We start from the raw sequence: 27,942 nt of genomic DNA, 5'->3' as shown, positions 1-27,942 counted from the left end.
AGCCTGCAGCTACTGCAGAGCGACGACTGAGCTCCCCCTTAATGTGTCAGATTGGGGGGGCTTATCTACGGCAATCACCTTTTCTATTCTCCTCTTGCTTGTTCCCCATCCTCGCCCCCTTTTCTTTCTCCACTCACTTTTTTCTTTTGCCCACTTCTCTCTTGACACGTCCTTTTTTTTTTTTTTTTTTTTTTTTTTTTTCAATCTAGCCCTGCCATCCTCTCCCATCTAGATCAGGCTGTCATAGATAATGTGGCACCCTTGCTATCCACCTCAGTTAATTCTCTTCCGCTTGTCTGTCTTTCTCACTGCCTCCTTACTTGAATGTCTCGAGCGATGAGGGAGGCCATTTTGTCACCCCAATTCCACCCCTCCACAATCACCAAGATGTCTACACCCAGACGCGTTCTTGTCCTAGAAAAGATGAAATCCCAGAACGCACCCTGCAACCCCGAAACTACATTTGTATCCTTCTCCCTGTTACATCAGTCTCCTTGTTTGTAAGAAAGCGTCCTTTATCCTCGCTTCCCCACTCAGACTGTACATGCAGCATGAACGCACACTCATCATCGCACCGTGCCACGTCTCCATCCATCTCTTTCGACGGAGGAGCAGATGCCCTGTGTGTTCACGGTCAGCACAGTTTCCTCTGTTAAAGCCTCCCCGTGAACTAGAGATGGGGCAGAATCGAGGAGCCTTGTGCTTGCTTCACTTACGAGAGATGAGGACCAACATGTTAATACAGTCTGAATTTAATGGACGCGAATGGAGGCTGATCCTGAGCCCGGTATCCTTGGCGATGCTGCGCCTGTGGTCATGATTTCTCTGCAGGCCGTAAATGCCGTAAAAATGGCTTCTTTTTTTTACTCTCTGTATGTGCTTGCTTGTTTGTGTCTTTCAGTATGTGTGCACAAAAAAAAATCTTCCTTGTGTGTATATATATATATATATATATATATATATATATCTTGGTTCCCCCAGTAGACATGATTCATTACACACACACACACACACACCTCAGCCTTAACTACTGGACGGGATCATAAATGTAAGGCTAAGAACACACAGGGATGTTTCTCACCCGCCAAAAGGGCAATAAACTCTCTCGCAGGGAGTAACGCACTCGAGTGGTCCTCTTCACGGCGGATGTAACCACCGGGTCTCGCTTTGAGCAACAGAATCTGTGTAAATTTGACCACGGTGTGTGTATATCGAATACAATCTGTCGGCATGCACCTGACAGCATCCGACGCTGCAGCCCTCGACAGCGCCGGGCTTATTGCCAACAGTAATACAGTAAAAAAAAAAAAAGAGATTCCGCTTCTGTTGACCTTAGTTTACAGCAAATCGTACCAGCAGCTGGTCACCGAATATGGCGTCGTGTTTACATCAGTTTTCACACAGTCAAACGTCCAACTCGCCTTCCAGTCCACCGACCGCGTTCACGCCTTAACCTTCTCGTATTCCAAAGAAAAACGAACACGTGTACGGAATCTCCGTTTTCAGTATGGCAAAGACGATTCCTTTAATTGGCAAAGACGAGGCGATTCAAGCCAAATATTGAAAGTGGGCGACGAGTGGACCCGACTCTAAGCCTCTCCTCGTCATAACGAGCACTTGATCGCCACATGCATGATGATGCAGTCTCTACCTTTTTTGCCTCCTCATCCCATCCAGTCCCTTTTTAAAAAAAAAAATGTTTTATTTGACATTAGGACCGAACGACTCTCGGGCCCTGACTCATGTTGACTCACAAGGCAGCACGCTCCTAGGCCTGCTTAGAATAGCCTCCTGTCTGCTCCACTAGCACACTGGCTAGTGCTCACACAATGTCCCTTGCCAATGCACAGTGTAGCGCGCGCACACACACTCCTGGCATAAACTAGGGGATGCGGGTTCTGCGATCGATCGCGCTGCAACAGTGTGTTAATTATCAATAGGCGATCAATAAAAGCTTTCAAAAATACAAGCCGATGAAAAACAACTGACACGGGCTACGTTCGCCACGTTGATACTCTGCGAATAATAAATCTGATTTACAACACGAAAATAATGAAAGTCTTCAATCGGATGGAACAACAGCATGCAAGCACTTTTTGCTGTTAAAAGAATGGGAATCTTAATAATAATAATAATATTAATGCATGTATCAAGCAGAAAAATAGGCTAAGAAGCACATGTCATCCTTCCCGTGTTCAGGTCCCTTGTGTTCTTGTTCTAATCCATCGTCACGTGCTCTCATCATCCTGAGTGGATGTCAGTGTAGTGAAATTCTGCACGAGTGGAACCAAAGGTCCCAAAAATGTGCCAGAAATATTACTATAATCTTTTCATTTAGACTAGATATTTTTTTATTTTTTTGTGCCAGTTAAGCATTCTAGCACACACTGCGCAGAACAATGTAAATTATAGCCAGTGTGACGGAAGTATATTAAATCCCAAAAGTGTACATTCTGGTGGCGCCACTGACTGCTTGTAGTTGATAAATGGCCGATGCAATTGAGATTATAATGCCTATTGGTCTTGGTCATTTTAATGGGAAAAAAAACTCTTTATTACAGCCCACCTTCTGCGCCTGAGTGCATAATAATTCACAATGAGAGAAAAAAAATCTAATTAAGAGATTGCATCAAAAATAATTGGGTTTAAAAAATTCCCTTTTTTTATAAGTTGAGAATGAGCTCCTTCCTCGTACTGAATGGCGGTGAAGGAGGATTGCTTTCGCTGCTGGTTTAAGGGCTTTGACCTGTTCAATTCTTGATCTCCCTGAAAACACGCACACACACACACACACACACACACACAGACACACACACACAAACACACACACGCAGTCGCACTCTGGCAGTCCTCGTCCCTACAGTTTAATTTGCGCTGACCTCTTGATCCTCCCATCCTCTCTCCCTTCCTCAAGTATCCCCCAGCGGTCAAGTCCATTAATGGTATCAGCACTTCTCATCTGCTGCACTGTGCTACGATAACATCGCACGCTATCCTTACCCCCACCCCCACCACCACCACCACCACCACACCTCTCGTGGTGCAGTCCAGGCCATTCACCCATCATGTTGGAGCCATGGTGGCCATATATCCCCCATTCCATCTGTAGCTGGCACTCTTGCATCACATTTGCTCTGCGTACTCCTTCCCCCCCCCCCGAGTGCCTTTGCTCTCTCTCTCTCTCTCTCTCTCTCTCTCTCGCTGCTTTGCTTTCCCCTCTTGTCGCAGCTCTACCTCCGCTTCTTTTTCTCTCATTTTCCATTTAATTTTTAATCAGATTTGACTATTATGTCCTCTTTATTATCTTGCTTTCTGTTTTTTTTTTCCCCCTCTTCCTTCTCCTTCCCTTACGCATCCCCGTATTGTCTTGGCCTGATTCTCCCTTCATACCCTTTCACCTCTCACTTCTCATTCTCATGTCGATTTCTTTTAGTCTCCGAGAAGCACTGCTATGTACAATCAATCACCTTATCCAGCCTTGCCATATTTATCTCTGTGTATCTCCTGTTTTCCCCAGATGTCTGCTCTTTGCATCTTTACATCGGCTCCCTTTTTTTCTAACCCCGTTTTCTGTTTTGGCTAAATTTCGCACTCCCTCATAACTTCTTTCCCACAATCTGTCATGCTTCCCTTCCTACTTAAAATGCTATTTCCTCCATCTCAATTCCTATAGCACTTTATCTTCTTCCTCCCCTATCTTCCCTGTACCTTCCCTCCTCCAATCTCCCCCTGGCTCTGTGAGCTGTGGGTAAATAGGTGCATCTTGCCTTGCTTCCTCTTTCAAATGGCTTCATGATTGCTAATGAAGCACACAGAGAACGACTCCGAGGAGGAAGGGACGGAGGGAAGGAGTGTTTCCCATGGAAACAAGCCCTTCGGTGGCTGCCTTGCTGATTGGCTGATTGATGACCCTGTAGCCATGTCGACTGATTAGTATGACGGAGCCTTTTTATAGCACAGTGCAGCTTAATACGTGACCACATAGCACAACGCGCATTGGTATTAAACACTGGTGTAGCGTACGCCCCATCCTGCTATAACATACTGAGGCACACAAAGTGCAATATGGCTGATGATAGAATGCCATAACGCAGCTTAATACAGCGCTTGCATCTGTTCATGCAACTGCTCGCAATCCATTTAACCCATTTACGCCATCCATTGAGATGCAACAGACTGATCCCTTCTCGTTTGAACTTTCCTCTCGTATGTGTCACATTAGAGAGACCGCTGTTTTGGCTTTGCGTCGCTCGGATATTAAAAAAAACGATTTCAAAGTGGGAGAGGAGGACACGCCATCCAAGATATGAAATGGGTGTGTTTGCATGTGGCTCTTTTCTTCGGCGCTTTGCCTTTTTATTGGGAAAGCTGATAGTAGAGAGGTGGTATGACATATTGGCCATATTTAGTATTAAATTTAGATGCATGATCCTGCTCTCTCTCTCTCCCTCCATTCCCTTTTCCACTGTGAAGCTCTTTTTGTTTCCTTGCTCCCCCGGTAAGTTGTAGCCCAACGCCCAAACGGATAGCTTTACACAGCAGACGCGTATATACATATACATGGGCAAATACCGACGGAAATGCACGTCTGATCTATCGAGCGCGTTCATGCACCTGCAGAAAGTTGGTGAATATTTAAATGGCAGGCCGAGTCATCAACAGACATCGCAGGAAGGGGAGGTTGGCGAATAGGGAGCTGGTAGTTGATTTGGTCTGTTTTTTAGCTAAGCAGTTTACACTGCAGCAGGTTATTTCACCCCAATTCGATGACCGTTGGGTATAGGAATATAAAAGTCTCTCTTTGACAAGTTGTGATCACTTTGTATGTAACCACACCTGGACCGAAAACTGTGTATTGCATTGCTGTTTAGGGACTAAACATTTCCTGAATGTGTCACTATGGCTGCCTCTTGGCCCCAAAGATCACACACAGTCCAGTGGGCTGCCTCTTAATACGTTTTCAAGAAGAAAAGTGCGTGCTCTCCTTTTTGATATGATCCCATTTTTTATTTTATTTTTTTTCCCCTCCAAGCAATATATTTTTCTGCTGCACTGCACACTTTTTGCACCCTATGTTTAGTTTTTATTTAATTTTAATTTTTTTTTAACTCCTCTCCTCATTGGGATCATCGTATCCATCCCATCCTTCTTATGTAGCACAAATGTGAGATGACGTTTAAATTATACATTTACAACAAATGCTCCAACGTGTGTCTCCAAGCGCAAGATATCCTCGGAAACAACTACATGTTATAAACAACAACAACCAAACCCTGACACAATCAGCTCACCCTCTTCAGCTGTCCTCTTCAACCTCCATCTCTCACTCTCATCTTACACACGCCCTCTTTTTTTGCTGGACTGTTGCCCTCACAGACCCACACACCATTCTCCTCGTCTGAAAGCCTCTACTACAGGTTAAGTACATCACAAGCTCTCAGCTAACTGCGTGTTTTTGTGATGTCAACCCCTCCCTTGTTCATATTCAAACATTGTCCTCTAGTTTCTCAAATGTTAAAACTCGACATTGTTGGAGAGGAAAACCCTGATATTGCCTATATTTCGCCTAGTCGTGTACCCGAGAGGAGACTGCAGATCTGATGACGTCACACATCTCTCAAGGCTAGTTATTGTGGTGTTGTTTTTTTTTTTATTGGTGTTAGTTTACTTTAAAATTGCACAGCTTCATAAGGGTTAACGAGAAGGTCGTATCTGGGTTGGATGTGCCGATTACGGTCCACGCAGCTTGCAATCACTCCCATGGAGTTCTTTTTTAGTATTCTCTTTTTTTCATCTCTCACCCACATGTTGCCCACTGCAAACATGTTGTTCTGTTTTTAACTGATATGCGCTTATATGGGTCACGCCACCTTTTCTTTCTTTTGTTTTTGTTCTATCATTTTTGTTTTACTCTTTCCCCAGATGTATCAGTAAGTAAGATTTACAGTGGCTACAACACAGCTTTCCACTCACTGTGGTTTTCCAAAAACAAACCGGATCACCTGACTAATACATGCGCACTAACCATTGTGTGCTATCTCTCTTTGTTAGGCGCATCGGTGGGGCTATATTGTGATTGAGAGGGGTGATATTCTTGGAGATGAAGAATGCAGTTAACAGCAAGACCCAAATGCATTTGTCACCATAAAAAGCCCCCATACTGATTGATGAAGGCACAACAGCTGGCAATGCAATGAAAAGTGAAATGAGGATCTATATTTTTTGGCAAAGTGCAAGACAGTCTTCACCCAAACAGTACTTCACCTTAATTTATCACCATTTTCACTCATTGGTTACATGAATAATACTACCAGTTTGTAATGTATAAAATGAGATCGGTAACACAATCGGTTTTGCATCGTTGAACAGCATTTTGTAATGAGCATTTTCAGTTCACATGAGATGTTATAGTAGCACCGCTACACTTTTCTGTGGATACACCATTGCTTCGTCTGTTCACATCGTAAAGCATTTTATAGAACTTAAGAAAAATTATACACACACTTTTCTTCAGCCACATCTTGATGAAGCACTATGACACTCATTGGTGTAAAATAGAAACTGAACAAACTCCTCTGTTACATATAAAGCATATAATAATAATAATAATAATAAGGTGTTGAGAGATTAAAAAAACCAAACACCATCCACTTCTGCATTGTGATTCATTCTGCCTGAGTCATTCAGCACTCGTAGGGTTAAAGTATAGCTGCAGCGTCTTACTGCAGTGTCTAAAGCATTTGGCTGATCGTTACAGTATACACCAGGAGAGAAAATGAAGAAAAAAACATCTCTTTCTAATAACTTCTTCTTTTTTTTTTTTTTTTTCTTCCAAAAATCCTTTTTATTGCATTTATAACATTTGGCACAGTACAAATTCTTGGTGCTTTTACAAGATAAACCTGTAAAGATCGACACTGACCTTTTTTTTTCGGTTTTTGTTAAAGAAAGTCTTCTCAGTATAAATATGTTTTTTCTTATCACTGCATTCTCTGTAGCATGGTGTAAAAATCACACAGAATGCCCCCTTTTTAAAACAAGACTACCCTCATTTCTCAAAGTCAAGACAGCATCTTAAACAACTCATTGTTTTAAATAGAAGTTACAAGTTAGAAAATAGTTTCAATTTCTTTTTAATATATGTTTCTCTATCACCAGCCCATGGTAGTTTCAATTTGTCCATATATATATTTATTTATAAGCATGTACAACAAGAAATCATCAGTCTTTTTAAGTTTGCACTCTGTACAAAAAAGTAGTTCCTGTCCTTTTTTTTTTCGTTGTGCATTCTATTGCATGAGTTTATGAGGAAATGAAGAAGGGGGCGAGAGAAAAGGAGTGGTTGGGGGCTAGGAACCTAGGGCGAGGAGTGGGAGCCTTTTGGGGGGTCTTTTCAAATCTGAGTCTCCTGCACCTTCTCCTTGGTGTGAGTTTTAATGGCAAAGGGCTCAGCCATTGCTGTGATGGTGCTGGGCATGGTTCGAGGCAAAGAGTTCCCAACATTGTTGTCTGTCCATTTAGCCCCATGTCCAGTTGGTTTATAGGTGTTATATTTGGGCTTCAGAGTGCTGTAGTCCATTTTATGGGGGCTGTAGTCCGCTTTGTGGGGACTGTAATCAAGTTTAGGTCTCTGAGTGTGTGGACTGAAGTCGGACTTGTAGGCGCTGTAATCCGCTTTGTGGGGACTGAAGTCGGTCTTGAAGGCGCTGTAATCAGCTGCAGTCATATGGGAGGTGTAAGGGTCCCTGGGGTTGTAGGTACTCTCCGTTTTAGATCGCTGGGCATTGTAGTCTGTTTTGGGTTTGGGTTGAGTGCTGTAGTCGGGTTTAAATGGGCTGTATTCAGGTTTAGGCCTTGGATGAGTGCCAAAGTCTGGCATGAATGGACTGTATTCAGCCTTAGGTTTATGCTGTGTGTTGTACTCCGATTTTAATGGGCTGTAGTCGTGTTTAGGTTTTGGTTGGGTGCTGTAATCTCGTTTAAATGGGCTGACGTCTGTTTTCTGCCTTGGATGAGTGCCGTAATCTGGTTTGAACGGGCTGTATTCTGCTTTAGGTTTGTGAGTGCTGTAGTCCTGTCTAAATTGGCTGTAGTCAGGCTTTGGTCTATGAAGGCTAAAATCTGGTGTAGATTTGTGAGTGCTGTAATCTGGGATGTATTTGTGGCTGCTGAAGTCCATATTTGGCTTATAGGTGGTATACTCAGCCTTCGGCTTATGAAGGGTGAAATTAGGCTGTGGTTTGTATTCGACCTTGGGTTTGTGAAAACTATAGTCGGTCTTGTGGCTGATAAAGTCCAGTTTGTGTATGCTGTTATGGTCCCGGATTTCAGGCAATGTGAGAGACGTCTCTTGAGCTGCAGACGCCGGTGGAGGAAGGTCTTCCTCATCCACCTGGATAATCTCCACAGTGCGAGCAGCTGCCACTGTGCTCCTCTGCTGGTGGCGCTTTCTCAATTTGTAGAAGGCGATGAGCATCACCGCAGCCATCAGTGTCACTGCTACAAAGCAACCTATTATGATCTTAGTGGTCCTCATCACTTCATCCAGGCTAGGGCCAGACCTCCCTGGTTTGCCAGTGACACCTTGGAGTCCTGGCACCACAGATGTCTTAGCTGCACCTGGGGGGCTGTTAGTGCTTTGCAGCAGCACAGTTGGCGTGGAGATGAAGACTGGCTGAAAGACGGAAGGGGAGGCAGTTGTAGTTGTTGTCCCTAGGCCTACCCTTCCGCCCCCAGCTACCCCAGACCCTGCTGCAGCAGCTGTAGTGGAGGTGGTTCTAGGTTTGGGCATCTCAGTGGTTGGCCCCAAGACCTCCACAGTCACTGTGGTAAAGTAACTCAAGTTGGATGTGTTGAGCTCAGCCGCACTCACATTGAGGTAGGCCGAGGCATTGGAGTTCCCCGCTGCATTGGACACCATGCAGGTATAAGTGCCTGTGTCTACAGCCAGGACATTTGAGAAATTAAGGGCACCGTCATTCAGGATTGATATTCTCGGGTGACTGGAGGCATGTGTCAGGATAGTCCCATTGGGTAGAAGCCAGCGCACTGAAGACATTGAGGCTGTGCGGCAACGAAGCTCAGCCACTCTCCCTGCTGAAATGTTCAGGTCCCTTGGTGCATCAGCAATGAATGGTGCAGAACATTGGGTTGCAGCACCCTCACCTCGGTCCACCTCAACCAGCTGTCGCCCTCTCATGCTGACAGGTGAGTGACAACGTCCACAGCAAGTTGAGTTAGAAGGGATGTACTCCCTTAGCCAGCGTGCTAACCATACAGCCTCACAGCCACAGTTCCAAGGATTATGGTGGAGATGGAGCTCCACCAGGTACCTGAGCGGGGAGAACAGATCATGTGGCACAGCGCTCAGATTGTTATGGGCAAGATTAAGCTCCACCAATGAAGATAGGTCATCAAAACCATTGCGTTCTATCACTGTGATTTGTGAGTTCATCACCCATAGCTTTTTCAGTGAGCGCAGGCCATTGAAAGAGCCTGGCTTTATCTCTGGGAAGTGATTTTCAGAGATCTCCAACTCCTCCAGGCCCTTGAGGGGACTTAAGTTTGGCATATCCCCCCTTATGTTGCACATGCCCAGGTTGAGGTACTTGAGGTTTTCTAGGCCCTCAAAAGCTCCTTCTGAGATGTACTCCAGTTTCCGTAACTCTCCCAGGTCCAATCGCATGAGGGAGGGCACCCGGTTGAAGGCGTAGGAGGGGATACTTTCAATGGGGTTGTTCCTCAGCCACAGTTCTCTTAGTTTAGACAGGTACTCAAAGGCCCCACTGGGCACCACTGTCAACCGGTTGTCAAACAGCTCCAGTGTGTTGAGGCTGGTGAGTCCATTAAACGCGCCCACCTCAATCTGCCGTATGGCATTTCGCCCAAGCTGGAGCACCTCAAGGTGGTGCAGGTGGCGGAAGGAGTCAGCCTGCACCGCCTCAATGGCGTTTTCCATTAGATTGAGGTGTCGCGTGTTGGTAGGAATGCCGGGGGGCACACGGGTGAGGCCACGTCGAGTGCACACCACCTTCCCCTGCTGATTACTACAGGAACATTGTGGTGGACAGCCCTGGGGTCCCTGAGACACTGCCGCCCCCGCCAAGGCCAGAGAGGCACTGCTCCACGCTTGCGCCATCAGGAAGACTACACAGAGCAGGGCGGCTTTCCTGGCACGATGCACAGCTACCCGCCCCAGGAGACTCATGATGTGGCACGTTCATAATTCAGCATCATCTGGGGGGGGGAGGGATGGGGTTTTTTTGGGGTGGTGTTTGGGGGCTGTGGGGATCAGGGAAAGTAGCTGGTTGGCTAGTTGTAGTGTTACGGTGACCAGAGCAAAGAATTCAAGGGAACTGAAGAGGACAAGGGGAGAATGAGGATTGTGGGTGCTTGCTAAGAGGCAAAAGGGCTTGAACTATCCTCAATGAAGCAATCTTTTTAACTGGTCAGGGGTAGAAGGAGAAGGGTGTGTTGAGAGGGCTGGCTTTTCTGAAACGTGTGTATGAGTAGGACATGATGATAAATTAACCAACCAAAAGCCGTATTACAAGACAGAAGGGAGGGTTACAAATTGATGCAAAGAGGGGTTGAAACACTAGACACCTACCTCAAGTTATTATTACAGGTCCTTGAACTGATATATAGTTTCCCTCCTGTTTGCAATCAGAAAGAGCGGTGGTATTCACACCAGATGTATGTATATCCCAAGAGCAGCAAATTAAGCCTTTTTTATATTTGCTCTGTCAAAAAGGGTATCAATGCCAAAGAGCTTAACCACGACGAGCCCTTTTGTAAATCCACACATCCAAAGACAAAGGTTCGAAAGGCCCTTTTTTGAGTGTTTTTCCCTCCCTTTTGTTGTTGTTAAGAAGAAAAAAAAGAAAAAAAGAATTGCAGATAGGAATCCAGTCAGGCTCCGAAAGCAGCAGCAGTGCTCCCTTGCTCGCTTCTCGCTGTCGGCTCCTCTTCTCTCGCTTGTCCTTGGAATCCGACAGTTGATCCCCCTGCTAGACACCTTACCCAGGTCTCCATAGCACAGGCGACTACACAAACAAACACACAAAAAATGTTGTGTGCACCAAAAGCCAAGACGGAAAGGACAAAAAGAGGGAGGTCGGTGGGGGTGGGCTTGAAAGAAGGTTGAATGGAAATTCCACAGTCCTCTCAAATGTTCTGTGTCTTTTTGTTTGCGATGGTTTGGAGGTGAGGTTGACAAGCCAGGGGGGAGAAGAAAGAAAAAAAAAGACCCCCTCCTCTCTGTATTCCTCTGTTCACTTTTTTTAGTGGTCAATCAGTTGGTCGGTTGGTCAGTCTGACAGCCCTCTCGCTCTCTCTCTCTCTCTCTCTCTCTCTCTCTCTCTCTCTCTCTCTCTCTCTCTCTCCTGCTCCCCCTTTCAATGTGGCGTCGTGTCCACTTGATTTTTTTTCTTTCTTTTTTTTTTTTTCTTCCTCCAGCAGTGCTCGGCGGTGGTTTGTAAAAAGAATATACGCGACTCACACTGGCTTCATTAGCTTCTTCCTCAACTAGCCAGACGCTCTAGCCTCAGCAGCAGTGGTGGCGAAAAGCAGCAATTGCAAACGCACACACATCATCCCCGCGAAGCACACAGCAGCAGCAGCAGTGAGCACACACACAGCAGCAGCTGCAGCCTGCCTCCCTTGCACTTCCCAATAATCCGTCAATTTCTTCAGAGGGGGAGTGGGGGATGGAAGGGGGTGCTGGGAGGAGTGGGGGTGTTGTAGCTGGGTTGATCGAGGTGGGTTAGAGGGAGGAGGGGTGGTGCGCAGTGTCTCCTTCCTCCGCCGGCTTGTTTCTTCTTGTTTTCCCAATTCTTTTTTTTTCTTTTCTCTTCTCCCTCCTCTCCTCGTGGTGATCAGCACCCCCTCTCTAATGCGGCGTCCGACGAGGGAGAGGAGCAATACAGGGTAGGCGAGCGCCGGGTGAGCGCGCGGCTTACAGGCGTGACGTTAACGGTAGCGTCGATGTGGAAAGGATCCGTTGTAGCAGCAAAAGAGAGAGCTTGCTCCGGCTTGGATATCGCTCTCTCTCTCTTTCTCTCTTGCTCTCTCTCTCGCTCTTGCTCTCTCTCTCTCTCTCTCTCCCAGCCTCCCTCCTGCTCTCTCTGCAGTGTCCTGAGGTAGTTGGATGAGCTCAAAGCACTCAGACCTTTTTAGAGATCTCTACCTCTTCAAAAACCAGTTTGCTCCTGCTATCCTCCGCTCCTTTTTTTTTTTATCCTTCTTCTTAATGCTCACAGTCTCTTGTTCTGTGGCTTTCTGTGGCTTTGTGTGGCTTAGAGGAATAGGCAAGCTGTCCGAGCGAAAGGCAGAGATGGACAGTGGCGTCCCCACAGCAACCATATTTTAACCCACTCCTCCCCTGCACTAGCCCAGCCATTCCAACAAGTCTGGCAAATGTTTTCCAGCATTGCCCTGGTGGCAACAGCAGGCTGATGGGACACCGTTTCTCCCACTCTCGCTCCTGTCTCTCTCTCATGACGCTCTCTCTCTCTCTTTCTCGGTTCTCTCTATCTTTGATTCTCTTTACCTCCCTTTGCTCTCTCTCTCTCCCTCTTTTCGTTTTTTTTCTCCTTCCGTTCAGTGTAAAATAAAGGAACATGAATGGACTGCTGACGCATCCTGCTTGGAGTAGTGCTTTGGTTTGATGCAGTGTGTTTTGTGCATTAACTCCCCCACCCACCCCTCCTTGCCGTCTTATCCTTCTCACGGCTCACTCTTTGCTGTCACTCTGCTTCATTTCTTTATATACAATCTCCTACAAGTTGTCGGGGGCATTAAGTGAGATTTAAGCCGTGTCTATTTTCAATCTCGATTCGGTGCAATGGAACTCATAGTTTAGATTGTGCCAATTTGATTAGGTTACTTTTATTAATACCATTCATTAGAGGGAGAGACCGACACTCAAACCATGACAGGAAGCAAGTGCAGCATGACCGTTTCATCACGCGTGCCTTCGCGGCTTGTCGGAGCGCTCTAAACAGGCAGGCCTTAACCCGCAATTTGAGCACAAACTGTCACTTCAGGAAGCACGCAGCCAATAAAGGTCATGTTCAGGAGAAAACAAGGCATGCTTTACCTTCCTGCCGCAGGAGAAGAGGCAAAACCCAACCACCCTACTGTCCCATCAGCCCCTCTGTCGCCAATGATATGTACGCGCCTCACGTCCATTACACTAGGAAGCAATGTGGGTAATTGATGCTCGGTGAAGCTAGCGGTGACGGTGCTGCTAGGTGTGTGTGGGTGTGTATGTTTGTGTGTTTGTTTCTGAGCTAGAGAGTAAGAGTGTGTGTGAGAAAGAGAGAGAGAGTGGTTAGAGAAAGCACGGCAGCTCAAAAAGGTCACACTGCCTGTAGCGCAGTACGTTATTCCCAGCGGCGCAGGAGTATAGAGCCAACTCCTATATTATACATACACACACACAGACTTTCTCCTTGACTGCAGTTGAATGCGAACGAGCTTCAATGACGCTCGTGCAACAGTGAGGTAGCAGCCACAGGAGTATAAGGAGGGGGGGGGGGGGGATTTTCCTTTTGTTGAGACAGAAAGGCTACTTCCTCTCCTTACCACAGGGATTCCCTAGCACCGCGGCCATGTGGCGGCTCCTCTGAGAGGCGTGCTGCACTGCTGCGTCTCTCCGTCCCTGCATTCTCCCCAACAAGTGAAATAACGAGATAACGTGTGCATGGATCCCGGCAGGCTTTTAAAAGAGCAGTTTCATAACACAAATGCAGGTCGCGCGGGCAAATGTGCCGCTTTCTAAACACAACGTCGACACTCCTTCGATCCGTTTGTCAGTTAAGCCGACTGCAATTGAGGGCGTGTTGTTCTCTGGTGTGATTTATTGATGACAAACGGTGTGCTTACTGCCACAACGCAAGCTTTGTTTGTGTGTCGGATGGTGCCTGTGCTGTGCTTGTGGGTATGGGTGTGCCACCATTTGATGAGCAAGTGACCCAGAATGAGTGCAGGTTGTGTTTTTACCCACCCAGCACAGTACATCCCAGACTACCGTCTAACCAAAATCATCCATTGACCCGTAACCTGGCCAGCGCTGCCAGGACAGCTCTCTCCTCTATTTCTCTCTCTTTCCTGTCTTTCCTGTTCTCACTCTATTCGTCCCCTTCTCAGTGGACACTCTCCTTTCTCACTACTGATGGTGCACCGGGGGGGGGGGGGGTCATGGCCCGCCAAACCCCGTGACGCTCAGCCGACCAAAAGTGGTCAACCGCTTCCTTTTTATAGTTTGATCTTGACCAGGAATGGCCGACATTGTTTGATGGTCGGCCAACCTCTGTGATCACAGCATGGTCGTCCCGTGGTCCAGCATGTGAACGGCTCCCATGGCGTTCCTGAAACTGGCAAAGTAGTGAGAGACGATTATTACATTTTTTTTTTTTTAAAAAGCCTTTCGCCAAGCCGGTAGTGGTTTCTGATTTTGGTGGTTCAGGTCAATGCAAGGAACTGTATAGCCCCGGCTCAACAGCTTGACTTTGAGCGTCTTTCGAGGTTCAGATTATGCCGGTACAAACAGACACTGGCTTGACGAGAAGCGTGTTGTCAGGCTTTTACTTTCAGGGACTCGCTGACCGATTGCGGCTGACGAGCTGTCAGAAATGTGGGACCTTCACGCTTTCATGCCAGCCACATGCTCCTGCTGTCCGACCCCCTGTCCCCCCGGCCAGAAGGGCACTGGGTGTAGTTCGAGGGGGGGGTACTGCAAGACCTACTTCGGTGTGGCTTGTCCGCCAGCATGTTCGAGGGTGCGGGGGGGGTATATGCAAACGTTACAGAGCCCATCCCCCGGGGTGAGTGCTGGGCGAATCTGGGCTGCGGCCAGTCACATGTAGGTCAGCAGCCCGGGTCCGCTTGCATGTGTGTGCTTGTCAGTGGTTCCATTCGGGTGAATGGCGTGCAGTAAAGCAGAACAGCAATGACGATCAGGAGTTTAGGAGTGTGCGGTTTGAACGATGGATCTAATGGTAACGTCATTGCCTCTGCCATTGCCGGGGATCAAGGATTTACAGTATAAGCCCTGAGGCAATCCACATATGTCTTTCTGTTTGTGTGCGCTTGTGAAGACCGAGAGAGATATTTTGTTTTCAAGGAATCAAGAGGCACATTATTTTTGAGAGCTATTTTCTTGCATACGTGTGTATGAGTGAGTGTGTTCAGTAATGTCCTAGTGGCCGTCAAACGTCCGTCGTCGTCGTCGTCGTCCCCCCCCCCCCCCCCCCCCCAGGCCACCGTACTTAAAACGTGTGCACACCCACGGCAACACACACACGCCCCCAAACTCCTCTACGATGCTGACCTTGAGGCAAAGGAACCGCTTCGAGACGTTTTCATTTTCAATTTCCAGGAATTAATTCTGGAAGAGATTACACACACAGTCACACACACACACACACACACACACACACACACACACACACTGCCGCTGCTATCAGTGTCCCAGTAAAGGCTTAAACTGCAGATTTTTTTTCTGTTTAGCACATTTCTCATCCCACACACACACCAATCATATGCCAGCGTATCAAGAGATTATAATAGCCAATAGGGTATATTAGTGGCTTCTGTGAGCCCAGGGTTGGATGAGTTGATTTCTTTCATCCCGTTACCTGCTCGGTCTTGCTCGTCTGCTTTCACCGACCTTGTTGGGCCTCCACTCAATACAGCGTGCATGTATTGATAACTTTCTCAGCAATACCCTACACATTGAACATTCATTTCAATTAATGCATTCGGATGGCACTTTTATTGAGACGCAAGGTTAGGTTACACCATCTAAAACAACAATATGCTTCATATGCGTGTCTATTTGTCGGTTGTTCTTTTTAGTTTGCCATTTTTCTTTCTCTCTCCTCCCCTTTTGCATTTTTTGTTCCTCTGCCTTTGTGCTTGCCCTGTTTATTTGTTCCTATCTCCCTTTTTTATTTCCTGCTCCCCCTTTCCCCGACTCTGTCCTCCCCTTTGTGTTATTTCCCACACTCCCCCTTTCTCTTAACTTCTGCTTCTTACAGTGTTTCCGCTGCGCTACTATTTGCAGGCAGTCACAAGTTAATTGTGTTTGCTCATACAGCATGTGTTTTTGTATGGGAGACGGTGTGCGCCCTCTCAAATAGGGCCAGCATCAGGTCAAGGCAACTGAAGGCAAACAGTAAAAGATGAGTCTTTTCACTCTTTTTTTTTTTTTTTTTTTTTTCATTTTCGGTCTTTTATCCTGTGTTATTCAGTATTTGAGCTTCGCTAGCAGCCATTGTCTCCAGACTAATGGGCTTTATTATGTCGAGCTGTGTTCATACGGGCTGCCAGAACAGGGATTAGCCCCAGCGCCGTGTTAGCTGGAAGCAGAAGAAAGATACAAGTAGGTGAGCACTGTTAACCCAATCAGCACGAGCCAAGATGGCTCGATAGGAGGAGATGCTTCATGCGTATTTGGAAATAGGGATTTGGCCATGATGCATTTACATTTTAAACCTTTCCTTCACCAATTACTGCCACATTTATTTTTAAGAATGGAGTACAGTATACTGTATATCATTGTGAAGAGCGTGCAATATAATTTATACCAAACTCACCATATGCTAATGCCCCCACCCCCCACCCCCCCCCTGTGTCTGGCCCTGGCCACGTCATTGGTCAGCTGGCCTCATTGGGATTCATGGAGCATCCCTGTATGTGCGTTCATCACAATGTTGCCTTGCCAACTGCCAGGCCGTAGGAAATGGATGTCTCTTTCTCCACAGCAATGTGAAGGTAAAAACATAGTAATTCACCGCTGAGAGGGGCAGCTAAATCTTCTTGACTTTTAAGCTCCTCCTGAGCAAAGAAACCGTCTTCATTCAGTGTCACCCCCTCCCTCTCCTCCTTTTTGCTTTTCATGTGCCCCTGGCTCGGTCAAAACAAAAAATCTTAACTAGTGAGATCTCCCATTTCGTGCTTTCACATTACCTCTACTCGTCTCAGTGCACTTCATTGTTTTCGTCGCATCAAAAGGGATTCGAAACTGCGCTCTATTGTGCACACGAGCAAATGCTTCGTCTTTTCCTCAATAATGGAACTATTGTTGTTGTTGTTGTTGTGTTCAACGACAAGTCTTGAAACTCTGCTGCTAGAGGTTATTGGATCAAGCTTTGCCCGTTAACTCCATATCTCCCTCGATATCGACATGGAAGTGAAGCCTGCTGGGCTATCTTTAACCACCACCGCCATCTCCACAGTGGTTAATCGACTTAACCTCCTCCCAGGTCATTTTTCATACTCCTAGTTCCCACCTTTCTTTCGTCTCCCCAATACGGTGCCCTGACCTTCAAATATCCTCCCTATACTCACGGCCACAATTACCTTCTTAACGGTGTTATTTCTCTGAAGCTGTTAATCCCAGAATCTCCATCTAGCTCCATGTAGGGGAGGATTAGCCACACCGAGTGAGTTACTGCACAGACCCGGGGACGGGGAGAGAAGAATGAAACGGCTTTTCATCTTTTCAAATCCACCTGTCCACGCCCAGATTAAGGCAGCACTGTCCAGCAGATCGAGATTCTGTGTGTGCGCATGCCAATAATCTTTGTTTTCCACCACCGTGTGTGTGATTGAGCCATTTCATCTCTCTCGCTGTGTAATTTGCCATGTGCCGGATATCTTTAGTGGACACCACACTGAGAACTGCTTTTCAATGTTAGAAAGCGAATGTTAGGAGTGAACAGAGCGTTTTTCTAATATGCTTTGGATTGAATTACTGATGGTTGCCTGTCTACCTTTTTATCTGTGTTCAAATTATCCATCTTCTCCCCAAATGTGAGCATAATAATGAGAAAAACACACAGTAGTCAAGTAGTTATGAAGGGTCTTTGTTGTTGACATCAACATTTTACTTGCAAAGAAGCTGTGTGTGTGTGTGTGTGTGTGTGTGTGCGCGTGTGTGTGTGTGTGTGTGTGTGTGTGTGTGTGTGTGTGTGTGTGTGTGTGTGTGTGTGTGTGTGTGTGTGTGTGTGTGTGTGTGTGTGTGTGTGTGTGTGTGTGTGTGTGTGTGTGTGTGTGTGTGTGTGTGTGTGTGTGTGTGTGTGTGTGTGTGTGTGTGTGTGTGTGTGTGTGTGATTTATTTTTTTGTGTCCATTCCTCTAATACGTGTACTCTCCTCCCAGCCAGTTATTTTTCCTATGTAATAGCCGCTGTCTCTCTGCCTCCATCGCTTTCCCATACTGGGGGATTTGAGAAAGCCAAGCTAAGTGTGTCTAATCTGCGAGCGCAGCCAGCGCGGCGTCAAATGTTCGGTGCTGATGTACCTGCAGCCTGCCGACAATACGACACTTCGGCAGCTGTCCACCCAAGCAGGTAGGTGACAGTGCAGGAGAGGGAGGGCTAGAGGCGGAGAAACAGACACCCGAGTGGATGTCGACAATATTGCTAAGCGACAGAGGACTGAAGGTGGGAAGTAATGTGAGAGGGGAAAAAAAAAAGTATATGTTTAGGTGAAGGTGAGAGCCAAGTGGAATGGAACGGGGGATATGGGTCAAATGAAACCCCTCCCCCTTAAACCCTGTAACCTTGCTTATATGTGTTTATTCTTTTTGTAGCGGTGCAATCACGGATATCATAGGCTACGGCTGGGGGGCCAGCAGGGTCCCGGCTATGAAATGAAGGCGGAACGGGGGTGGGGTGGGGTGGGGGTGAAAGCAGCATGCAGCACTTTCTAAATTGAAGTCAATAACACAGCAGTCCATTCCCTCTCCGAGCCAGTCCTCCCACACAGTCCGCATACAGTCACTAAGGACAGCGGAGGGTAGGTTGTCGATTGAGTTCTCCAAAGTACCACTACACATGCCAACATGTGCTGGTGGGAGAACACACACAGAGAGGGGGGAACGGCGGCGCCCGCGAAGAGAGGCACGGTACCAGTGCTGTACACTGACAGTAACACGACTATATCGAATATTAAGACGTAGAAGTGATCTAGAATGGGGGGCGGGAGGCTTGGGGGGGGGGGGATGCCCTGAGCCCTGAGCCAGACGTGCCTTTTTTATTCTACGCCTAGCTGTTGTATGAAAGCTTGCTAATGCAGGCAAATTTGAGACGCACTACTTCCACACAGTCGTATTTTGCCTGTAATCCCTTTTTTTTTTTTTTTTTTTTTGCGCGTTAGCACTTCTGCATAGCGTTGGGGATTAACTCTGGGATGGCTGGCCCCGCCCCGAGCCAACGGTAGGAAAGGAAATCAGGGGGACTGGTAAGCGGGCGGGCATCCGGCTGACATGAGTTTGCCCGTGTGTCGACGCATGTGCCGAGAGTTTACATACGTTGCAATTCCATTCTGATGACGTCTACGTAACGGTTGCTGGTACACAGCGTGGAACGGGCAGGATTAGTTTGGGAGCGTGCACTTTTTTTTCCTCCTTACTTTTGCTGAGCGGAACGCATTAAAAAAAAAAGAAGAAAAAAAGTCTGCAGTTTTGATACTCTGTGTTCCCAGTGGTGTTCTGACAGGCTTGTGTGTGTTGTGCTTTTCACAGGAAAATGCAATTTAATGTTTAAAAAAACAAAACATTTATCATTCATTTTAAATGCCCGTATATAAATGCCACTTTTGTGTATTTGTGCAAAAGAATAATAACTATCCCCAGCTCTTAGCCCCGTATATCTGGGGAAAAGCATTGCACACATTCACATATGTTCATACTCAGATCCATGTCTGTGGTTTCATAATGCACTGAAATGTTTACATTTGACATGATATTAAGGGAATAAGCCAAATGAGCCGTGAAGCCATCCACAGGGGGTCTTTAACTTTTCAGAAATACATTTCTACAACACTTATATATGGCCGTCGTCTTCATTTAGCAGCTACATTAAGTGCAACCTATATGTTTGAGCTACATTATGTCTGTTTGTTCCTTGTTATTATCCCATTGTTTGCTTGAAGTAATCTTTATAGGCCCGTGTTGCACACAGGCCACTGACTACAATCCTCCTACTGGTAATCTGTCTCTATTCTCTCCGTCACTGATGCAATCAGTCTGGGTCACTTGAACTGTAGTCGGTTGGACATTAGTAATTTCCCATTGCGGACATTGATTTCCTTTTCATTTTCCTGACGCACGTTGTTTGACATCCAGCTGAAAATTACGGTTTCGAATTTAAAGCATCGCCGTGTTTCGGAGCTCCTTTTTTGCCGTTTTTCATTTCAAGTGACCGGACAATAAGAACAATAGGGGAACTAAATGGAGCTCACAGAGTTGAGAGGTTATTTGTCCAAATAATTCTGCTAGTATTTGGCTATACAGTTAAGTAACGTGAGTTTTTACCTCCGTAATACCGATAATGGTCATGATTTAGAGATGCACCAATCGATCAGCGACCGGTTGAAACGGGACAGTTTTCCGGCCTTTTTTTGTTGTTGTTGCTGATAACAAGTTCACACACACGATGGTTTTACATCGCTCACACACAGGCACATAAAGTGACGTCTCAACACACACACATGTACACACACATACACACCATATAGTCTTGGTGGAAGTTATTCAGCGTGAATGAAGACGACATGAAGCTAACGATGTACTGTATAACTTGGCGAAATTGTGGACAAAATGAAAACATATTTGTAATAGTTTAAGAGTTTAATTTTTGCAAATCAGCCAAAAAGAGTCTCTAGTCATGACGTATGGGAGCCGCCTGTTATTATGAGGGGCATTGCTATCATTCCTGTTTGGCCTCAATCCTGCCCATGTGGTCTCTGTCCATTACGCACCTCGTGTAGCGATTCTCTGCCGTTGCCCAGGTAGATGAAGGCATTTCAAGTTTTGCTCCACTTGCCGCTAAAGTGTGACTCGTTTTTTCAGCTTAATAAACCATCTTTCATTTCAATATGCACGTTTTGTCTCGACGGCTTTGCTGACTTAACCGTCTAGGCGCTCTTCTTCAAGGACTGCCATTTGTTTAGTTTAGCTCTGCAATAAAAGACTGACAATTATTGAAACCACTGAGCCACATTGCTTCAAAATGTTCTTTTGAGGAAGAATTGATTACTCACCTTTTTATTCATTCAGCAGCAGCACCACGAGACAACAGCCTTTGGACAAGTTTCGGGCATATGGTTTAGCTTTTTAAAATGTGCCTCGGTGGGTATTCGAGCCGTACGTCAAGTAGCATACTTTTTTTTTTTTTTTTTTTAAAGCCAAATGTTTCAGGAAACAACAGTGTGCCGCTGTGGATGTGCGTCTGTTACGTACACGTTTCAACGCGGCTCTTTCCATTTGAAATAATCCTGTCATTATTCTGTACGTTATCCCCGCTGGATTACACTCAAATAGACACCCGGTCGTTGCTCAGATGCTGCGGTAGACGAGAACTCGCGTTACCATAGTGACGGTACTTGCAAAAGACGGTGACTGCGGGAACTTTTTTTTACCTCCCATTATGAACGACAAAAGTCAAGTAGTGCCTTCACCACTCTCATAAACCTACACTGGCGGTAGCTAGTGACATCACTTGGCTTTTGTTCATGTGCCCTCGTGAGTGACTCGGCCTTCCTGCTTCATTGGATTGCATTGTAACGCATTGAGCTGGGTTATGAGACGTGCTGTTTTGCGCACATGCGTCACAAATCCTGCTCGAGCAAAAGGAAGCAGCGGTTAATTGTGCTGCAGCTTTTGACACCAGCATTCGCCCTGAAGGTGCCTTTGAAAGGGAAAAACGCGGTACTGACATTGTTGACTGATTCATGACTCACTCATTGTTCTCCATGTCCTCGGAGATCCCAGCTGTGGAGCAAATCAATCTGATGTAATATATGGAATTCAAAAGCTTTTTTACTTGAATTCATTTGTTCACACGTTCCATTTCGGCTTCTCTCCCGGAGATACAAAATTAAAATCTTGTCAATAGAGGTTAAGTACAATAATTTATATATAAAAACTTCAATTATACCTATTGTGTGTCGTAAAGCCCAGCCATCCTGTGTGTGTGTGTTATGAATGAATAGCTAAATTAAACTTTGCTTCTTTCATTATTTGTCCTGCATCTTCCCTCTGTACCTCCTGAGCTGATCTTCCAGTCGGAGCATGACCTCCTCTGAGGTAGAGCTGATTAACAGCATCTGCCTCTCTGTAGTCTTGTTGGGCAGAAAGAGGAGGAATGGAGAAGAAGAAGAAGAAAAAAAAAGAAAAAATTGCGCCTTAACACTCACTTATATCACTCACTCACTTGTGGCCTCCTGAGTCTTCTCCCCCTTCATCTTCCCGTCCCTCGCTTTTCCACTTTCGCTTCTCCCTCCATCTTGCTCTCGATCTCATTCCACAAAGTCGCTAGCAAGTTAGCCCCATTTCCCTTCCCACGTCTCCTCATTATGGACTAAGACTGTTTTTCTTTCCTTCCTTCCTTCCCCAAATTGAAGGAGGGAAAAACAGAGGAAAGAGATGATGGGAACAAAGTGACAGAAATGAGTTGAGAACAAAACAAAGGTGTTGCTGGTTGAATATTATGCTAAATGTTAACAATCGAGGATGGAAAGATCAAAATCAAGTCAAATCCTCTTCTGATACTCGTGTGTTATGTTCAAGAGTCAGTAATGCACATGTCCCTGAAGGTCGGCGTGCTAACCAAGCACAAGGTGGCCGCGACCCTCTTTTATTTGTCCCTTTGATCGGATCAAAACGGTCCAAATGCAAATCGTATTTCCCAATGAATCGTCATTTGCGGTCCAGCAACCGACTTACCTGCTTGACTCCTAAGTAGGCATGTCTCGATTCAATCCATCTACCCACACCCCCTCCTCTCCCATCTCTCTCTCTCTCTCTCTCTCTCTCTCTCTCGCACACAACCACGCACCATCCATCTCAATCCGCTATCTCATCTGTTGATCGTCGGTTGCCATTTCCGTGATGGAACTTGCAGAGAGGTTGAATTGGCTCGCCAAAAAAAAAAGGACGGATGATTATAGGACGATTCCTCCCAAGGTTTTTCTTCTCGCATGCTGCCAACTGGGGGGTCAGATCATCATTTCCTATTATTATGTGATCTCTTTGACTACCTGTTGACGTGACGGCTTCATTCTGCCTGGCTACAATATGCTTTCCTAGAGTACCTCATAGTTGGTGCACAGGCGACAGTCTTCAAACCAGGAGTCGTGTTCTTCTCGACTCCTCGATCTTTTTTTTTGCTTTTTGAACTCTACTAAATGCAGTTAGATGGAGTCCCGTTTGTCCTCCCGTCTGTAGGACTCCTGCCAGCCTTCAGCCTGCAATGTCGACTCTTTACTGCTGGTTTATAGAAACATGGAGTACCTCTTCAGTAGCTCGTCGCCACCACTTTTCCCACACTCAAACGTCCACCCCTGCCTAACAACCCTCCCAACTAGCCTAGCAACCGGGCAATGCCACTCGTTCTGACAAGCACGCAGAAATTGACAAAAAGCCATGGTGAAAAATGGCCCCGTCGGCTCTTTGCCTCCCCCTTTTTTCACCCCCTCTATCCCCCCTCTTCCTCATTCTCTCACTCTGTCAGCACAGGCAGGGTCTGGGAGGACAGAAATGGCTTTTTGAGTGACACAGGCTGGCTGTGCCATTTGCCGTGTCAACTGGTGAAAGAGGATAGAAAAGGAGGTGAAGACAAATGATGATGGCCCGGCTATGATTGTCCCGCGCCTCTTCTCTCTTTCACCCCGCCATCCCCCCCCCCCCCTCCCGAGGTCATTGAAGTCCAAATAACAATGCCAGAAGGTGTAGCATTCTGTTTTTCTTCCCCATCATTTGCGATACAGCTGTGTATCATCGGGGTTTCTCTCGGTTGTTTTACTCCCTCTTTCTCAGGCGGACAGAAGGCTCGCGTTCGGGTACTACGTGAAATTAAATCAAGTGGACATTTCAGTCGCTGCTGTAAGCTGGAAGTGAATAATGAACCAAAGCAGCGTCACACAATTCCTGTACCTTTTTTATGTCCGTGTCTAAATTCCTCCATTTTGAACATTGTCCTTTTGAATCAAAGACAACTAAACGAATAAAGAAATGCTTTTTTGGGTTGCCCATTTTCTGACGTCGTCAACCGGTCTTTGACCAGACTCCAGCTGGGTTTTGTCCAACTCTAAAGTTGTCAGTGCACCGAAATGGAAGAATCATGTCACCCCACTGTGTTTCTCTACATGGGGCCCATCTATGGCGTAGCACAGAATCATGCATATTTAAAACCCCATTACGAACTCCTAAATGGATTAATAAAGCTCCGGCGAGTGGAGCACGAGTGAAGATACCGCTGCTCATGTGGTGGAGTTCACCGTCCAGATGTTTTACAACATGTCAACACTGTGATATCGGCTCCTCGACAAAAGCAGCATGCCGTTGTTGTTTCCTTCTCTGTGCTGCTTTACTGCTCAGTGATTGCACAATAATGGCCAGGCTTTATTGGTTATGTACGCCAAGGTATATTTGTAAATAGATCTCAAGGAAAGCACCGCTGTCATTTTGGAAGGTAATGTGGCTTAATGCCCTGCCCCAATCCTTTGGACTACCCCCTGAATGTGCTCAATGTGGCATGACTGCTCCCACCAAGCATCCACTGCTTCAGGCAGCGATTTTGAAGATTTGGACTCTTACCTCTCATTGCTTTCCATATACCCTCGGGCCTCAAGATGCTGGGTGTCTCAACCCAGAACACAACACGCATTTCTGGCAACGAAGTGAAGCGTGCTTGAAAATCCAATTGCAGTGCCCATTCCAACGTGTCCAGAGCTGCGATTTTAATTTTGCGTTGTCCTCCCCCCCGCCCCCCCTTTTGGTTTCCATTTAGATCGGTAGGAGCCAGGTGACGTGGACAAAATAACAAAACGTTTCCAAAGTAATAACTTTCCCAGCGCTTCGTGGCATTTGTTTTCAACCGCCGTTCAATAACTTGCAGCCCAGTTCAATTTGTGTTTCCCCACCTGCGCCCAAGGTAAGGGGAATCATACGATATTTGTAATATTACAAATGTAGCTCAATATGCATCGACCGGCGTGCCATGTCGCCCCTCTCTTTAAAAAATGAGATGGATTGTAGTTATTGCTGTTATTGATTTTAATAACCAGGCTGTTAAAGCTCAACCCAGTGTCTTGCTGTTCTTTCATCTGGGTAACAAAGGATCTATAAACTCATTTAACTACAGGTTTAGCATGATTAGGTTTGCTGAGTCTTCAAACCGAGACCACGGGACTAGGGGGAGCCAGGTAACGGACTCAAGTAGGAGGCCTTAGCCATGCCGTGTTTTAGGTGAAGGATCAAAACTATCGTTAGAGCACATAGTGAGAAACTGATGTTGGACGTAGTCTATGTTACTCGATGCCTCTGACCCTTTCTTTGTGCTGGTGCTTGTCAAACCCCTACGGTGTCTAATTGTTGTACATGTTGTGGCTTTGGGGGGGTGAAAGTAAGTTCACGAAGGTCAGTGAGCATCATAAAGGCCTGCAGGTTCCAGCCAGAGTCGATTTCCTTTTTGTACAAATTCAGCATGACCTTGTTTTGCGAGTACTTTTTAATGGGTTACAACTGTGTCTGATCAATGCTGCAAATACATTCCAAACTGCAATCTGAGAGGATAATGGCTGAAATTCATTAGCTCATTGACTTTAATGGATCGTTCTCCCACTCTACATACCTCCTGAGCAGACAGCCACCAAATGATAAAAGGATGCAAAGTCATTCAGTTGTATCAAATTGTGTGTCACTAGCAAAGGGACAAATTTGTTTTGACAATATGCCACTTAAAATGCCTGGCGCAGTCCCCCCCCCCCCCATTCCCCCCCCGGGCAGGAGATCTCTCTATAATTTATTGCTTTAGTTTGGTAGTCTACTGTAGGTCATTGGCAGAGGACAACCGCTCTGATCGACTCACTATTGACCTTTGCTTTTTCTCTCTCCATCTTTGCTCCCACCGCTTTTCTGTGATGGATCATACGTCTTTCAAAGCCCTCTTTTGAATCTCCCTTGCATCTCTTTCGCCATTTTATATATATATATATATATATATAGCTTAATATACCCTGTGTCAACATATTAACTCGTACTAAGGAGGACAACAAGGATAAATAACCGCTACTATCTTGTCAATTTTTACTGTTAGCATTTTGCTACATTCTCTGTGCATTTCCCCCCTCCGTGTCGCATGGAGCGGACATATTTTGATCTCGGCTTGAAAGGCGAGTGAGGCCAGGCTATAATAACGGATTTCAAAAAGTCTAGCAGGTAACGACGCCCGACCATGTTGTCTGCCACCTGAATAACCTGGATGCACATGTGACTTATTCAGCTGGTCTTTTGCCCGCCTCTCCATCTCTTTCCTTTCACCCTCTCCACGACTTCCCCTTACACACCTGCCCCTGGCCGTACGCTGTGCATCCATTATCTATTGATAAAAGAACAACTCGTTAATGGGAATCGGGCAGGTGTAATGGTGGAGATCATGCTTGTTCGCCGGACCGTTAATGACCCTGGCCATTAAAGGAGCCGTTGGTCTTTTCTCCACCAACCTGCAACTGACAATGATGCATTAGCCCCCCCTGAGTCACATTGATCACCCTGAGAGAGTCTCTACACATAAACACACTCCTGCCCAGTGCGCACGCCATTTTTCCATTGACGCCAACCGTTGCTGAAATTGGTCAAAACTGGCGTCGCATCGATCGATTGGTGATCAGCCATGACCGATGACAAGCCGGTCGGTCTCAAATGTCGGATTTCTTCCTGGTCAAATTGACACATGGTAGTTATTACGTTGTGCACGCGCCTTCACTGTCGGTCGAAGACGACATGGAGTTTCTGTAACTTGGTGCTGTTTTGGAGAGAAATTGTTATTCGATGTGTTATTATGAAACATACACTTGAATTTCATTTTTCATGGAAGAAAAGTTGCAGAGATGTTGTCTGTATCTGGCAGAAAATCTGAATCGGCAGGTTTCTCGTTTTTTAAAAACTCTGGAGTCTGTCCATCTCTAATTCCGACACGATATTGTCGCTTTTCTAAAGAAAAAAGAAGCTCGACTTTTGTGTCTCAGCCGAGCAAGCGGGGGCCAAGTTTAACGGCTTCTCCTCAGATTTAGAAAACGGGCTGAACGATTATTTTTCCCCGATGCCGCCGTAACTGTAGACCATCGGTACGTGAGGACGTTGTCCCTCTGCCACCGAGTTGTTTGCGCCGGCTGGATTGAGACACTTCGGCTCTGCGGTCGTCACCGTGACAGCCATGTCCTGCTGAGCCGAGGCCCATTCATACCTCGCACCACGCTGCAAGTGGAGAGTTTCTTTCTTCCGCCTTTATCATCAAATGCCGTTCCATTTCCACCTGTGTGTTGCTCTTGGCAACAAGTTTCTCGATTTCAGCATTCATGAGCAGTATATACATATTAAATAAACCCTATATTACCCACTATAATGTCGTCTTAAGCAGATACAGCTGTTTTAATAATGTATTTGACATGCATTGATAGATACTTCACAGTGCCCTTATACCTGTTCCATTATTCCCAGGCTTTACTTGATCAACATCTGACGAATGACAGTCTCCGCCGTCTGAAAGTGATTGAAGCGACCGAGTTTGTATTTGGTGCCAGAGGTTTGGCTCTCGGCCGGGAGCTTAGCTGTCCTGCTAGATTGCCAAAGCCGGGACGGTCAATAACCCGCGCACACCGGAGTCCCACCGGCTTAGGACAGCCGACAGGCAAAGCTTCACCTCATCCACCCTCATTTCATTCTAAAATCCCACTGGCCTTGTGCTGCTGATATTGTAGTCTATTTCCTCCAGCTTTTTAGAATATGTTTTGTGTGGGGATTGTGATAAAGGAAATATCATTGCTAACCATGAATTGAAATGCCAGTAGACTATTCTCCTCCTTTTTCTTTATTTTTTTTTATCTCCTTGAGAAAATGTGTTTTTACCTCCCCCTGACTTGACTTATTG

General features: G+C 46.2%; 2 protein-coding genes across 2 annotated transcripts in view; one reads left to right on the top strand and one right to left on the bottom strand.

Moving 5' to 3' along the window:
* The window catches only part of snd1 (staphylococcal nuclease and tudor domain containing 1), a 150,507-nt gene that overhangs the window by 57,736 nt on the left and 64,829 nt on the right, over positions 1 to 27,942 (top strand). The gene's annotated exons all lie outside the window — the stretch shown is intronic.
* On the bottom strand, positions 7,394 to 10,212 carry lrrc4.1 (leucine rich repeat containing 4.1). The gene has a single exon (XM_034526871.1). It carries the CDS (start codon positions 10,205 to 10,207, stop codon positions 7,394 to 7,396), a length of 2,814 nt encoding a protein of 937 aa, XP_034382762.1. The 5' UTR covers positions 10,208 to 10,212.

This window comes from Cyclopterus lumpus, chromosome 23, assembly GCF_009769545.1.
Source record: "Cyclopterus lumpus isolate fCycLum1 chromosome 23, fCycLum1.pri, whole genome shotgun sequence".
Taxonomy (NCBI): domain Eukaryota; kingdom Metazoa; phylum Chordata; class Actinopteri; order Perciformes; family Cyclopteridae; genus Cyclopterus; species Cyclopterus lumpus.
This window is presented reverse-complemented; position numbering and strand designations above follow the sequence as displayed.

Bases quoted from the DNA above. Each gene is read 5' to 3' on its own strand.
- lrrc4.1 (XM_034526871.1), bottom strand. From the start codon at position 10,207: ATGAGTCTCCTGGGGCGGGTAGCTGTGCATCGTGCCAGGAAAGCCGCC.